We start from the raw sequence: 17,425 nt of genomic DNA on the forward strand, positions 1-17,425 counted from the left end.
GACACATGAGGAAATGACCAGTATAACTGATAGGGATGTATGATGGGGTGTAATATAAATGTGATACAGGTATATACAGTGTATATAATGTGTGGTGTCACCTCTCTTCCCCAGATCCTCTCTCCCATTGTTACACCACTGAGTACAGGACAGTATAATGTAATGAGACACATGAGGATATGACCAGTATAACTGATAGGGATGTATGATGGGTGTAATATAAATGTGATACAGGTATATACAGTGTATATAATGTCTGGTGTCACCTCTCTTCCCCAGATCCTCTCTCCCATTGTTACACCACTGAGTACAGGACAGTATAATGTAATGTGACCCATGAGGAAATGACCAATATAACTGATAGGGATGTATGATGGGTGTAATATAAATGTGATACAGGTATATACAGTGTATATAATGTGTGGTGTCACCTCTCTTCCCCAGATCCTCTCTCCCATTGTTACACCACTGAGTACAGGATAGTATAATGTAATGAGACACATGAGGAAATGACCAGTATAACTGATAGGGATGTATGATGGGGTGTAATATAAATGTGATACAGGTATATACAGTGTATATAATGTGTGGTGTCACCTCTCTTCCCCAGATCCTCTCTCCCATTGTTACACCACTGAGTACAGGATAGTATAATGTAATGAGACACATGAGGAAATGACCAGTATAACTGATAGGGATGTATGATGGGGTGTAATATAAATGTGATACAGGTATATACAGTGTATATAATGTGTGGTGTCATCTCTCTTCCCCAGATCCTCTCTCCCATTGTTACATCACTGAGTACAGGACAGTATAATGTAATGAGACACATGAGGATATGACCAGTATAACTGATAGGGATGTATGATGGGGTGTAATATAAATGTGATACAGGTATATAGATACAGTGTATATAATGTGTGGTGTCACCGCTCTTCCCCAGATCCTCTCTCCCATTGTTACACCACTGAGTACAGGACAGTATAATGTAATGAGACACATGAGGAAATGACCAGTATAACTGATAGGGATGTATGATGGGGTGTAATATAAATGTGATACAGGTATATACAGTGTATATAATGTGTGGTGTCACCTCTCTTCCCCAGATCCTCTCTCCCATTGTTACACCACTGAGTACAGGACAGTATAATGTAATGAGACACATGAGGATATGACCAGTATAACTGATAGGGATGTATGATGGGTGTAATATAAATGTGATACAGGTATATACAGTGTATATAATGTCTGGTGTCACCTCTCTTCCCCAGATCCTCTCTCCCATTGTTACACCACTGAGTACAGGACAGTATAATGTAATGAGACACATGAGGATATGACCAGTATAACTGATAGGGATGTATGATGGGTGTAATATAAATGTGATACAGGTATATAGATACAGTGTATATAATGTGCGGTGTCACCTCTCTTCCCCAGATCATCTCTCCCATTGTTACACCACTGAGTACAGGACAGTATAATGTAATGAGACACATGAGGAAATGACCAGTATAACTGATAGGGATGTATGATGGGTGTAATATAAATGTGATACAGGTATATACAGTGTATATAATGTGTGGTGTCACCACTCTTCCCCAGATCCTCTCTCCCATTGTTACACCACTGAGTACAGGACAGTATAATGTAATGAGACACATGAGGATATGACCAGTATAACTGATAGGGATGTATGATGGTTGTAATATAAATGTGATACAGGTATATAGATACAGTGTATATAATGTGTGGTGTCACCTCTCTTCCCCAGATCCTCTCCCATTGTTACACCACTGAGTATAGGACAGTATAATGTAATGAGACACATGAGGATATGACCAGTATAACTGATAGGGATGTATGATGGGGTGTAATATAAATGTGATACAGGTATATAGATACAGTGTATATAATGTGTGGTGTCACCTCTCTTCCCCAGATCCTCTCTCCCATTGTTACACCACTGAGTACAGGACAGTATAATGTAATGAGACACATGAGGTAATGACCAGTATAACTGATAGTGATGTATGATGGGTGTAATATAAATGTGATACAGGTATATAGATACAGTGTATATAATGTGTGGTGTCACCTCTCTTCCCCAGATCCTCTCTCCCATTGTTACACCACTGAGTACAGGACAGTATAATGTAATGAGACACATGAGGATATGACCAGTATAACTGATAGGGATGTATGATGGGGTGTAATATAAATGTGATACAGGTATATACAGTGTATATAATGTGTGGTGTCACCTCTCTTCCCCAGATCCTCTCTCCCATTGTTACATCACTGAGTACAGGACAGTATAATGTAATGAGACACATGAGGATATGACCAGTATAACTGATAGGGATGTATGATGGGGTGCAATATAAATGTGATACAGGTATATACAGTGTATATAATGTGTGGTGTCACCTCTCTTCCCCAGATCCTCTCTCCCATTGTTACATCACTGAGTACAGGACAGTATAATGTAATGAGACACATGAGGATATGACCAGTATAACTGATAGGGATGTATGATGGGGTGTAATATAAATGTGATACAGGTATATACAGTGTATATAATGTGTGGTGTCATCTCTCTTCCCCAGATCCTCTCTCCCATTGTTACATCACTGAGTACAGGACAGTATAATGTAATGAGACACATGAGGATATGACCAGTATAACTGATAGGGATGTATGATGGGGTGTAATATAAATGTGATACAGGTATATAGATACAGTGTATATAATGTGTGGTGTCACCTCTCTTCCCCAGATCCTCTCTCCCATTGTTACATCACTGAGTACAGGACAGTATAATGTAATGAGACACATGAGGATGTGACAAGTATAACTGATAGGGATGTATGATGGGGTGTAATATAAATATGATATAGGTATATAGAGTGTATATAATGTGTGGTGTCACCGCTCTTCCCCAGATCCTCTCTCCCATTGTTACACCACTGAGTACAGGACAGTATAATGTAATGAGACACATGAGGAAATGACCAGTATAACTGATAGGGATGTATGATGGGGTGTAATATAAATGTGATACAGGTATATACAGTGTATATAATGTGTGGTGTCACCTCTCTTCCCCAGATCCTCTCTCCCATTGTTACACCACTGAGTACAGGACAGTATAATGTAATGAGACACATGAGGATATGACCAGTATAACTGATAGGGATGTATGATGGGTGTAATATAAATGTGATACAGGTATATACAGTGTATATAATGTCTGGTGTCACCTCTCTTCCCCAGATCCTCTCTCCCATTGTTACACCACTGAGTACAGGACAGTATAATGTAATGAGACACATGAGGATATGACCAGTATAACTGATAGGGATGTATGATGGGTGTAATATAAATGTGATACAGGTATATAGATACAGTGTATATAATGTGTGGTGTCACCTCTCTTCCCCAGATCCTCTCTCCCATTTTTACACCACTGAGTACAGGACAGTATAATGTAATGAGACACATGAGGATATGACCAGTATAACTGATAGGGATGTATTATGGGGTGTAATATAAATGTGATACAGGTATATAGATACAGTGTATATAATGTGTGGTGTCACCTCTCTTCCCCAGATCCTTTCTCCCATTGTTACACCACTGAGTACAGGACAGTATAATGTAATGAGACACATGAGGAAATGACCAGTATAACTGATAGGGATGTATGATGGGGTGTAATATAAATGTGATACAGGTATATAGATACAGTGTATATAATGTGCGGTGTCACCTCTCTTCCCCAGATCATCTCTCCCATTGTTACACCACTGAGTACAGGACAGTATAATGTAATGAGACACATGAGGAAATGACCAGTATAACTGATAGGGATGTATGATGGGGTGTAATATAAATGTGATACAGGTATATAGATACAGTGTATATAATGTGCGGTGTCACCTCTCTTCCCCAGATCATCTCTCCCATTGTTACACCACTGAGTATAGGACAGTATAATGTAATGAGACACATGAGGATATGACCAGTATAACTGATAGGGATGTATGATGGGTGTAATATAAATGTGATACAGGTATATACAGTGTATATAATGTGTGGTGTCACCTCTCTTCCCCAGATCCTCTCTCCCATTGTTACACCACTGAGTACAGGACAGTATAATGTAATGAGACACATGAGGATATGACCAGTATAACTGAAAGGGATGTATGATGGGTGTAATATAAATGTGATACAGGTATATAGATACAGTGTATATAATGTGTGGTGTCACCTCTCTTCCCCAGATCCTCTCCCATTGTTACACCACTGAGTATAGGACAGTATAATGTAATGAGACACATGAGGATATGACCAGTATAACTGATAGGGATGTATGATGGGGTGTAATATAAATGTGATACAGGTATATAGATACAGTGTATATAATGTGTGGTGTCACCTCTCTTCCCCAGATCCTCTCTCCCATTGTTACACCACTGAGTACAGGACAGTATAATGTAATGAGACACATGAGGTAATGACCAGTATAACTGATAGGGATGTATGATGGGTGTAATATAAATGTGATACAGGTATATAGATACAGTGTATATAATGTGTGGTGTCACCTCTCTTCCCCAGATCCTCTCCCATTGTTACACCACTGAGTATAGGACAGTATAATGTAATGAGACACATGAGGATATGACCAGTATAACTGATAGGGATGTATGATGGGGTGCAATATAAATGTGATACAGGTATATACAGTGTATATAATGTGTGGTGTCACCTCTCTTCCCCAGATCCTCTCTCCCATTGTTACATCACTGAGTACAGGACAGTATAATGTAATGAGACACATGAGGATATGACCAGTATAACTGATAGGGATGTATGATGGGGTGTAATATAAATGTGATACAGGTATATACAGTGTATATAATGTGTGGTGTCATCTCTCTTCCCCAGATCCTCTCTCCCATTGTTACATCACTGAGTACAGGACAGTATAATGTAATGAGACACATGAGGATATGACCAGTATAACTGATAGGGATGTATGATGGGGTGTAATATAAATGTGATACAGGTATATAGATACAGTGTATATAATGTGTGGTGTCACCTCTCTTCCCCAGATCCTCTCTCCCATTGTTACATCACTGAGTACAGGACAGTATAATGTAATGAGACACATGAGGATGTGACAAGTATAACTGATAGGGATGTATGATGGGGTGTAATATAAATATGATATAGGTATATAGAGTGTATATAATGTGTGGTGTCACCGCTCTTCCCCAGATCCTCTCTCCCATTGTTACACCACTGAGTACAGGACAGTATAATGTAATGAGACACATGAGGAAATGACCAGTATAACTGATAGGGATGTATGATGGGGTGTAATATAAATGTGATACAGGTATATACAGTGTATATAATGTGTGGTGTCACCTCTCTTCCCCAGATCCTCTCTCCCATTGTTACACCACTGAGTACAGGACAGTATAATGTAATGAGACACATGAGGATATGACCAGTATAACTGATAGGGATGTATGATGGGTGTAATATAAATGTGATACAGGTATATACAGTGTATATAATGTCTGGTGTCACCTCTCTTCCCCAGATCCTCTCTCCCATTGTTACACCACTGAGTACAGGACAGTATAATGTAATGAGACACATGAGGATATGACCAGTATAACTGATAGGGATGTATGATGGGTGTAATATAAATGTGATACAGGTATATAGATACAGTGTATATAATGTGTGGTGTCACCTCTCTTCCCCAGATCCTCTCTCCCATTTTTACACCACTGAGTACAGGACAGTATAATGTAATGAGACACATGAGGATATGACCAGTATAACTGATAGGGATGTATTATGGGGTGTAATATAAATGTGATACAGGTATATAGATACAGTGTATATAATGTGTGGTGTCACCTCTCTTCCCCAGATCCTTTCTCCCATTGTTACACCACTGAGTACAGGACAGTATAATGTAATGAGACACATGAGGAAATGACCAGTATAACTGATAGGGATGTATGATGGGGTGTAATATAAATGTGATACAGGTATATAGATACAGTGTATATAATGTGCGGTGTCACCTCTCTTCCCCAGATCATCTCTCCCATTGTTACACCACTGAGTACAGGACAGTATAATGTAATGAGACACATGAGGAAATGACCAGTATAACTGATAGGGATGTATGATGGGGTGTAATATAAATGTGATACAGGTATATAGATACAGTGTATATAATGTGCGGTGTCACCTCTCTTCCCCAGATCATCTCTCCCATTGTTACACCACTGAGTATAGGACAGTATAATGTAATGAGACACATGAGGATATGACCAGTATAACTGATAGGGATGTATGATGGGTGTAATATAAATGTGATACAGGTATATACAGTGTATATAATGTGTGGTGTCACCTCTCTTTCCCAGATCCTCTCTCCCATTGTTACACCACTGAGTACAGGACAGTATAATGTAATGAGACACATGAGGATATGACCAGTATAACTGAAAGGGATGTATGATGGGGTGTAATATAAATGTGATACAGGTATATACAGTGTATATAATGTGTGGTGTCACCTCTCTTCCCCAGATCCTCTCTCCCATTGTTACACCACTGAGTACAGGACAGTATAATGTAATGAGACACATGAGGATATGACCAGTATAACTGATAAGGATGTATGATGGGTGTAATATAAATGTGATACAGGTATATAGATACAGTGTATATAATGTGTGGTGTCACCTCTCTTCCCCAGATCCTCTCCCATTGTTACACCACTGAGTATAGGACAGTATAATGTAATGAGACACATGAGGATATGACCAGTATAACTGATAGGGATGTATGATGGGGTGTAATATAAATGTGATACAGGTATATAGATACAGTGTATATAATGTGTGGTGTCACCTCTCTTCCCCAGATCCTCTCTCCCATTGTTACACCACTGAGTACAGGACAGTATAATGTAATGAGACACATGAGGTAATGACCAGTATAACTGATAGGGATGTATGATGGGTGTAATATAAATGTGATACAGGTATATAGATACAGTGTATATAATGTGTGGTGTCACCTCTCTTCCCCAGATCCTCTCTCCCATTGTTACACCACTGAGTACAGGACAGTATAATGTAATGAGACACATGAGGATATGACCAGTATAACTGATAGGGATGTATGATGGGGTGTAATATAAATGTGATACAGGTATATACAGTGTATATAATGTGTGGTGTCACCTCTCTTCCCCAGATCCTCTCTCCCATTGTTACATCACTGAGTACAGGACAGTATAATGTAATGAGACACATGAGGATATGACCAGTATAACTGATAGGGATGTATGATGGGGTGTAATATAAATGTGATACAGGTATATACAGTGTATATAATGTGTGGTGTCACCTCTCTTCCCCAGATCCTCTCTCCCATTGTTACACCACTGAGTACAGGACAGTATAATGTAATGAGACACATGAGGAAATGACCAGTATAACTGATAGGGATGTATGATGGGTGTAATATAAATGTGATACAGGTATATACAGTGTATATAATGTTTGGTGTCACCTCTCTTCCCCAGATCCTCTTTCCCATTGTTACACCACTGAGTACAGGACAGTATAATGTAATGAGACACATGAGGAAATGACCAGTATAACTGATAGGGATGTATGATGGGTGTAATATAAATGTGATACAGGTATATAGATACAGTGTATATAATGTGTGGTGTCACCTGTCTTCCCCAGATCATCTCTCCCATTGTTACACCACTGAGTACAGGATAGTATAATGTAATGAGACACATGAGGAAATGACCAGTATAACTGATAGGGATGTATGATGGGTGCAATATAAATGTGATATAGGTATATAGATACAGTGTATATAATGTGTGGTGTCACCTCTCTTCTCCAGATCCTCTCTCCCATTGTTACACCACTGAGTACAGGACAGTATAATGTAATGAGACACATGAGGTAATGACCAGTATAACTGATAGGGATGTATGATGGGTGTAATATAAATGTGATACAGGTATATAGATACAGTGTATATAATGTGTGGTGTCACCTCTCTTCCCCAGATCCTCTCTCCCATTGTTACACCACTGAGTACAGGACAGTATAATGTAATGAGACACATGAGGATATGACCAGTATAACTGATAGGGATGTATGATGGGTGTAATATAAATGTGATACAGGTATATAGATACAGTGTATATAATGTGTGGTGTCACCTCTCTTCCCCAGATCCTCTCTCCCATTGTTACACCACTGAGTACAGGACAGTATAATGTAATGAGACACATGAGGATATGACCAGTATAACTGATAGGGATGTATGATGGGTGTAATATAAATGTGATACAGGTATATACAGTGTATATAATGTGTGGTGTCACCTCTCTTCCCCAGATCCTCTCTCCCATTGTTACATCACTGAGTACAGGACAGTATAATGTAATGAGACACATGAGGAAATGACCAGTATAACTGATAGGGATGTATGATGGGTGTAATATAAATGTGATCCAGGTATATACAGTGTATATAATGTGTGGTGTCACCTCTCTTCCCCAGATCCTCTCCCATTGTTACATCACTGAGTACAGGACAGTATAATGTAATGAGACACATGAGGACAGGGCCGGTGCTAGGGTGTCCGGCGCCCTCCTGCAAACCATACATTTTGCGCCCTTTCACATTGCCATTGCAACAAGCTGCAGCCCGATGGTGGGAGTGTATGCAACATGCGATCCTATGGAGGATCTCGGGTGCATGTACATGTATGCATACACCATCTCAGTGCTGTGTCCGCAAAATGTTGGAGGCACTAAAGGTGCCCATACACACTGCGAGAATCGCATACGTTATGGGCTAGATCGCATGGCATGAATGCAATGTGTGTGTGATGCGATCCGAAAGCAGTACAAAAAAGTATGTGCAGCATTACACCCCTCGTGTGACTGAGGGGGAAAGGAGGGGAGAGAAGGAGGAGATGGAAGAGGGGAGGAGATAGAGGAGGCAGAGTGTTGAGGACTGGCAGTGGCACTGGCACAGCACACCGAGAAGAGGGAAGGAAGGGGAGGCGGCGCTGCTGCCTGTTCGTCATTTGATTGACAGCTGACAGGTGCAGGGAGCAATGGGTAGGGGGCGGATACGGACATGACATGTCATCCAGGCATCACAGACAGTGCTACATGCCTCAGCGCAAGTGTCTGTGAGGAAGAGGGGGCAGGTCGCAGGAGGAGGACAGTGTGTGCGGGGTGCAGGGAGCTGCTCAGCCTCTCCATACTGCCGCCCGCTATCAGACAGGTGCTGCAGGCAGCGTGCAGGAGGCAGTGACAGTGAGGGCTGAGGCAGCTTTAGCAGAGCAGGGAGGGAGACAGCGCCTTTTCAGCATGGCGCCTCCCTGCTTTGCAGGAGCTGCTGAGTGGGTAGCGCCGGCCCTGCATGAGGATATGACCAGTATAACTGATAGGGATGTGTGATGGGTGTAATATAAATGTGATACAGGTATATAGATACAGTGTATATAATGTGTGGTGTCACCTCTCTTCTCCAGATCCTCTCTCCCATTGTTACACCACTGAGTACAGGACAGTATAATGTAATGAGACACATGAGGAAATGACCAGTATAACTGATAGGGATGTATGATGGGTGTAATATAAATGTGATACCGGTATATACAGTGTATATAATGTGTGGTGACACCTCTCTTCCCCAGATCCTCTCTCCCATTGTTACACCACTGAGTACAGGACAGTATAATGTAATGAGACACATGAGGATATGACCAGTATAACTGATAGGGATGTATGATGGGGTGTAATATAAATGTGATACAGGTATATAGATACAGTGTATATAATGTGTGGTGTCACCTCTCTTCCCCAGATCCTCTCTCCCATTGTTACACCACTGAGTACAGGACAGTATAATGTAATGAGACACATGAGGATATGACCAGTATAACTGATAGGGATGTATGATGGGTGTAATATAAATGTGATACAGGTATATACAGTGTATATAATGTGTGGTGTCACCTCTCTTCCCCAGATCCTCTCTCCCATTGTTACACCACTGAGTACAGGACAGTATAATGTAATGAGACACATGAGGAAATGACCAGTATAACTGATAGGGATGTATGATGGGTGTAATATAAATGTGATACAGGTATATAGATACAGTGTATATAATGTGTGGTGTCACCTCTCTTCCCCAGATCCTCTCTCCCATTGTTACACCACTGAGTACAGGACAGTATAATGTAATGAGACACATGAGGAAATGACCAGTATCACTGATAGGGATGTATGATGGGGTGTAATATAAATGTGATACAGGTATATACAGTGTATATAATGTGTGGTGTCACCTCTCTTCCCCAGATCCTCTCTCCCATTGTTACATCACTGAGTACAGGACAGTATAATGTAATGAGACACATGAGGATATGACCAGTATAACTGATAGGAATGTATGATGGGGTGTAATATAAATGTGATACAGGTATATAGATACAGTGTATATAATGTGTGGTGTCACCTCTCTTCTCCAGATCCTCTCTCCCATTGTTACATCACTGAGTACAGGACAGTATAATGTAATGAGACACATGAGGATATGACCAGTATAACTGATAGGGATGTATGATGGGTGTAATATAAATGTGATACAGGTATATACAGTGTATATAATGTGCGGTGTCACCTCTCTTCCCCAGATCCTCTCTCCCATTGTTACACCACTGAGTACAGGACAGTATAATGTAATGAGACACATGAGGAAATGACCAGTATAACTGATAGGGATGTATGATGGGTGTAATATAAATGTGATACAGGTATATAGATACAGTGTATATAATGTGTGGTGTCACCTCTCTTCCCCAGATCCTCTCTCCCATTGTTACATCACTGAGTGCAGGACAGTATAATGTAATGAGACACATGAGGAAATGACCAGTATAACTGATAGGGATGTATGATGGGTGTAATATAAATGTGATACAGGTATATAGATACAGTGTATATAATGTGTGGTGTCACCTCTCTTCCCCAGATCCTCTCTCCCATTGTTACATCACTGAGTACAGGACAGTATAATGTAATGAGACACATGAGGAAAGGACCAGTATCACTGATAGGGATGTATGATGGGTGTAATATAAATGTGATACAGGTATATACAGTGTATATAATGTGTGGTGTCACCTCTCTTCCCCAGATCCTCTCTCCCATTGTTACACCACTGAGTACAGGACAGTATAATGTAATGAGACACATGAGGATATGACCAGTATAACTGATAGGGATGTATGATGGGGTGTAATATAAATGTGATACAGGTATATAGATACAGTGTATATAATGTGTGGTGTCACCTCTCTTCTCCAGATCCTCTCTCCCATTGGTGATATGTATCTTCAGGTACTCTATACATTCATTCTGCAAATAAATCTTGTCTCTCTCCCCGGCTTGTACTTCGGGGCTGTTCCATCTCTGTGCAGTGATCTGAGCCTCGTGCATGGTGGGGATATGGATCCATCTCTCTGTGTCCAGGTGGATGAAGTCTCTCCCGTCATATCCGTGCTGCACATACCCCGCGGTGCTGCCGTCATCTCTCAGCTCACAGCCGTACATCAGCTGGCTATAATGGAGACCTGCACACAGCACAGGAACATGTTACACGGGAGCAGCACACGTGCTGTCATGTCATTGTGTATTCAACACGTGACACCCAAGATGTGCGACATCACGGGTGTAACATAATATATAATGTGTGTGACAACATGTATGTAAGCATGTGGGGAATCTCATGTGTAACATGAAATATAGATGAAGCCGCTGACACCATAGGAGGCGGGGAAATGCGTCATCCAAACGATCCCTCACTGCTACACGTGAAGCACCGCCGAGTGAGAGAACCCAGACGCCGGAGCTGAGTGTCCTGGATAAGGCTGACCAATACAACAGAGCGGCCGGGGACCCGCTCACAGCGTGGGCATTGCTACTTACCTCTCCTCAAAATTGGATTACAAAAAGGATCCTGGAGTATAAGTATACCCCTTATTCAATTATCTTAAATCTTAAAGCTTACTAACATCTGCAAGCTTGAAATGTTATGGCTAATGACTGACAACTAACACCTGGCTGAGAATCAGCAGCTCCTCTGCAGTGGAGTATAACTGTTGGAAGTGAATTAACATCTACACCCACAGCCAAATATTGTCTTTCATAAGACTGTCAACTAATCCCTGCTTTACAGAGACTTAACTCTTTGCATGCCTAACAAAGTCTAATACCTGCAGCTTATTAACCCCTGCTCTTTCAGTTGCATTCTTAATGTGAAAGATTGAAAAATAGTATGGTTATTAACCTTTTCACTACCACATTGTGCTAAGAAATTATTTGTAGCACATTAAAAAGTGTAAAGAGCATGCTCAGTAAAATTGTTTTTTATATGATATATATTTTTTATATGTAACTTCCACCGGCCGGTGTCTTCGCTTTTTATGAAATCTATGAAATTCTTTTTAAGAATAAATAAAATTATATTGATTTTTTACTGTAACAAGTATCCAGAGTATCCCTTTGTGCCATCTACCCTGTATTAAATGTAATATAGAATGTATGTGACATGCTACTTACTGGGAGGAAACCAGGTCACATGGGGCCTTATTTTGGTTCATTCTTTCTGACAAAATCCTTCTTAGATGGGCAAAACCATGTGCACTGCAGGTGGGGCAGATGTAACATGTGCAGAGAGAATTAGATTTGGGTGGGGTTTTACTTCAAAGTGAGATCTATATTGCAGTGTAAAAATAAAGCAGTCAGTATTTTCCCTGCACAGAAACAAAATTTCTCACCCAAATCTAATTCTCTCTGCACATGTTACATCTGCCCCCCTGCAGTGCACATGGTTTTGTCCATCTAAGAAGGATTTTGTCAGAAAGAATGAACCAAAATAAGACCCATGATCTGAACACCCAATAGGAACAGGTATAAGGGGATCAGTCATAGTGAGAGGAACACTAATATATTCTGTCACTGAGGAGAAGCTGCTCATCACTGATTGGTTACACCAAATGTCAAACAATTTTGTCAGCCAATCAGCTGTGAAGTAATTTTGAAGGCAGCTTAGTGGCTGCATTTTCCCTCCGATTGTTAACAACCAATCACAGTGAGTTACAGAAACTGACAGATGAAACCATTGTACAGAAGAGGGGGGGGGGGGGGGGGGAATCATTCACAGTCTAAATTTTGAAGTAAAATTATTTAACACTTAGATGTCTGCATTATGGTCCTGACACAGGTTATTCTATATAATACTCAGAGCAAGTCACTGATGTGGTGACACAGGTTACTAATGCTGAACTCAGGGGGACCATGCTCTGTACCTGAGCTATAAGGGACATAAATGCCCTATCTATGTGATGTGGTATCAGAGGCGTGATGTGGGGGCACTCAGAGGACACAGGGGGTCAGAGGCAGAGACTATATGGGGGGGAATTGTACCCTCCTGCCCCCCCCCCTCCTCCCTGACACATGAAACAATGTTACTGAATGTGATACTGGGGTACGCTGTATTGCAGTGCACACTGCAGGCACCCCAACATCCCTCATATCACTGCGCACCCCCCTGTGGGAGGTAACATGCACGATGGTGCAGCCACAATGTGCCCCCATTACAGGGTGATATAACACATTTATATCCCACACTACAATTACAGAAGAGTGGAGTCTGCGGCCAAATAACTAATACTCAGGGATTATATAATGGCTATATGTGGACAATAAATTGGAGATAATTAAGTACAGCTTGGTTTCCCGTCAGCTCTCAGTATAATGATTACACAGCAATTAGCAGATATTCATTAATTACAGGAACACAGCGAGAACCTTTATTTGTCCATATACAAAGGGCCTCAGTTACAGTTGGACAAATACCAATCAGAGCAGTGCTTTCACACTGACCAATCGTGGAGGAGTCGCTCTGTGCGCAAAAGTCAATAAGGAACAACAAAAGTCGCCCGACATTATAACAAGGATAAAATCCACAGCTGCTGCTTTCTGTTATCAGGGATCCGTGTGTCAATGGGAGCGAATGCTGCTGTCAGTTTGCTGCTCCAGAGAATGGGAACAGCAGAAAAACTCTTCTCATTGGGGAAATTTACCATAATTGAATGGTATGAATGAAGCAATTCGTAACCATTCAATGTTAAATTTGTCCGAATTCATCTGGTTTGCTGTATTTATGTACGGCAAGATCAACTGAATACGAGTGTAGGAATGAGTATACCATCGATACTACTCAGTCATATATGACCATAGAGTTCTATCTGATCGGCAAATTTACTATCATTCATACTACGGAATTAGATTGTGAATAGCAGATAATACGAATGAAATATAGACCACATTGTCCATCCGTATTTTGCTGAACATCACATGGATCTGTCAGATCTGTGCAGGATTCTCTGTGTAACCAATAGAGAACAAATATAAACTGCATGGGGTCCCCCCAGGAGTATAACCAGCCCTGGGCTCTTTCAGATGGTGCTACCTCCCAAAACACAGGGAACACACTAAACAGGGGTTCCCCTGTATTTCTATAACAAGCCCTTGGTCCGGTCCTGGTTACAAAAATATGGGGGACAAAAAAATATTGGGGTCCCACATTTTTATTACCAGCACCAAGCTCCAACAGCCATTGGTGGCATGCCACAGCCGGGGTCAATTTTTACATAAGATCCCCCGGCCAAAGCATGAACACCCTGGCCCGGTCAACCCTGGCTTGGGGAGTGGGGACCCCCAATAAAGGCCAAGCCCGGTGGCTATCCCCGGCTCCCCTGGGCAGTGGGTGCAGGGCTGATGGCAATAGAGTGATTTAAAAATAATAAAATAAGGTATTTGCTTTTGTGGTAGAACTAAAAGCATCAACAAGCCTCCCTAACAGGATGGGACTTGGAGAACCACAAGTCCCAGCATGTAGGGCATTAACCACTTAAGTGGTTAGCCCGGAGAATCTCTGGGCTCAGCAGCACTGGCAATACGGGCTAACCCGGAAGATCTCTGTGGTGTGTAGGGATAGCCATCGACCATCGATGATTCAAAATCATCAATGGTTCATGTCCGATGTCAAATACTTTTGCCATCGATGGGGGAGCACCAGATGGTTTCCCTCCATCGAGGGAACAGCAAAACAATGTTTTGCTTTTTTTTTCAAAGTGCTGGGACACCGAGCTTAGCTCCGCCCCCCACAACACTCACGAAGCCCCGCCCCCGTGTTTTGATTGGCCTACAGGCCAAATCAAACAAACACAATGGATGACCATCAATATGTAAAAATATCAATGGTCAGCCATTGCATAGTTTAGCACTATCGATGGCAATGGCAATGATGGCCAGGGGCGGGCTGGGCCGGGGGCCAGGGTGCCATGTGCCCCCCGGGCCGCTTAGCCAGTCACTGGCTGCGGGCCACGCTGGTCACCATCCACCTCCTCCAGGCACAGGCAGCGGCTTCCAGAACATGGCCGCGGCTACAGGAAAATGGCCGCCGGCCCCCTGCACTGAGGACATGCATGGCCGTGCTCTGGAAGCCGCGGCCTGCGCAGGAGGGCGGACTGGAGGAGGTGGATGGTGATCAAGCGCGGCCAGCAGCCAGTGACTGGCTAAGCGGCCCGGGGGAGCAGGAGGGCTGTCTGTCCCGGACCCCCCAGCCCAGCAACAATGGTAAGTTGCTGGTGGGGGCATGTGTGTCTCCTCTGGCACTGTGGGGGCATGTGTGTCTCCTCTGGCACTGTGGGGGCATGTGTGTCTCCTCTGGCACTGTGGGGGCATGTGTGTCTCCTCTGGCACTGTGGGGGCATGTGTGTCTCCTCTGGCACTGTGGGGGCATGTGTGTCGTCTCTGGCACTGTGGGGGCATGTGTGTCGTCTCTGGCACTGTGGGGGCATGTGTGTCGTCTCTGGCACTGTGGGGTCATGTGTGTCTCATCTGGCACTGTGGGGGCATGTGTGTATCTGGCACTGTGGGGGCATATGTGTATCGGTCACTGTGGGGGCATATCTGGCACTGTGGGGCATATGTGTATCTGGCACTGTGGGGGCATATTATGTTTCTCTGGCACTGTGGGGGCATATGTGTCTCTGGCACTGTGGGGGCATATCTGGCACTGTGGGGGCATATGTGTATCTGGCACTGTGGGGGTAATATCTGGCACTGTGGGGGCATATGTGTCTCTGGCACTGTGGGGGCATATCTGGCACTGTGGGGGGAATATCTGGCACTGTGGGGGGAATATCTGGCACTGTGGGGGGAATATCTGGCACTGTGGGGGGAATATCTGGCACTGTGGGGGCATATGTGTCTCTGGCACTGTGGGGGCATATGTGTCTCTGGCACTGTGGGGGCATATGTGTCTCTGGCACTGTTGGGGCATATCTGGCACTGTGGGGGCATATGTGTATTTGGCACTGTGGCGGAATATCTGGCACTGTGGGGGCAAATCTGGCACTGTGGACATTACATTGTGCGGTGTAATGGGCATCATGGTATGGGGCGAAATGGGCATTACGGTGTGGGGAGCATTCATGGTTGTATTCATGTGAATATCTTTATATATACCATTTGCATTTTCATTGATGTAATTGCTGATGTGATATCCTTCCCTATCCTCATCCTTCAGCTGTTTTAATCACTCTAAACAGCACTGTTTGCCGCTGGGACGTAACTTCGTCTGACAGATGTGACGTCACTGCGCGTCGATCGTTGCCGGGTGACCAGCGTTGGTTGTTGATGCTGGTCTCCATGGTTGCGTGACGTGCAGGGACGCCCGCTGTGTGATGTAGTGCGACTGCCGCGGGAAACGTGCTGTGGCGTGCACGGTGAAGTGGGGATATAAGGTAAGCTTGTGATTGTTTATTTTATGCCTGATGACGATTTTGAAAGAATAAAATCGAAACGTTGCATGACGTTCCTGACTCCACTATGATTTATTCACCGTGTGCCGCCTTCTCCGCTGTGAGATAGAGAGTCTGAATATGACCGCTGCTGGTCTGTGGTGAGCACCGGGACAGCTTTGGAGGTTATCAGTGTGCTTGGCCGTGTGGACTATATATATATATATATATATATATATATATATATATATATATACTTGGTGGGGATGGAGCGGCACTCTCAGCAGGAAGAAACACAGGTACACGTTGTTAGATAGAGCGACGTTTCAACGTCCTTTATTTGGACATTTTCTTCAGGCTGAAGAAAATGTCCAAATAAAGGACGTTGAAACGTCGCTCTATCTAACAACGTGTACCTGTGTTTCTCCCTGCTGAGAGTGCC

The 17,425-nt window shown here is 42.8% G+C and overlaps 2 protein-coding genes across 4 annotated transcripts in view; both read right to left on the reverse strand.

Annotated features, from left to right (window-relative positions):
• Nucleotides 1–17,425, reverse strand: part of LOC146036342 (putative HLA class I histocompatibility antigen, alpha chain H) — a 405,284-nt gene that overhangs the window by 254,300 nt on the left and 133,559 nt on the right. The window lies entirely within an intron of this gene.
• Nucleotides 1–17,425, reverse strand: part of LOC146036344 (putative HLA class I histocompatibility antigen, alpha chain H) — a 223,387-nt gene that overhangs the window by 72,520 nt on the left and 133,442 nt on the right. For both annotated transcript variants that reach the window (XM_083160300.1, XM_083160301.1), the window contains exon 3: nt 11,464–11,742. In XM_083160300.1, coding sequence (XP_083016426.1) covers nt 11,464–11,742 — 279 coding nt within the window. The remainder of the gene's footprint in view (nt 1–11,463; nt 11,743–17,425) is intronic.

Source organism: Crinia signifera, chromosome 9 (assembly GCF_055691185.1).
Source record: "Crinia signifera chromosome 9, ASM5569118v1, whole genome shotgun sequence".
NCBI classification, from domain to species: Eukaryota; Metazoa; Chordata; class Amphibia; order Anura; family Myobatrachidae; genus Crinia; species Crinia signifera.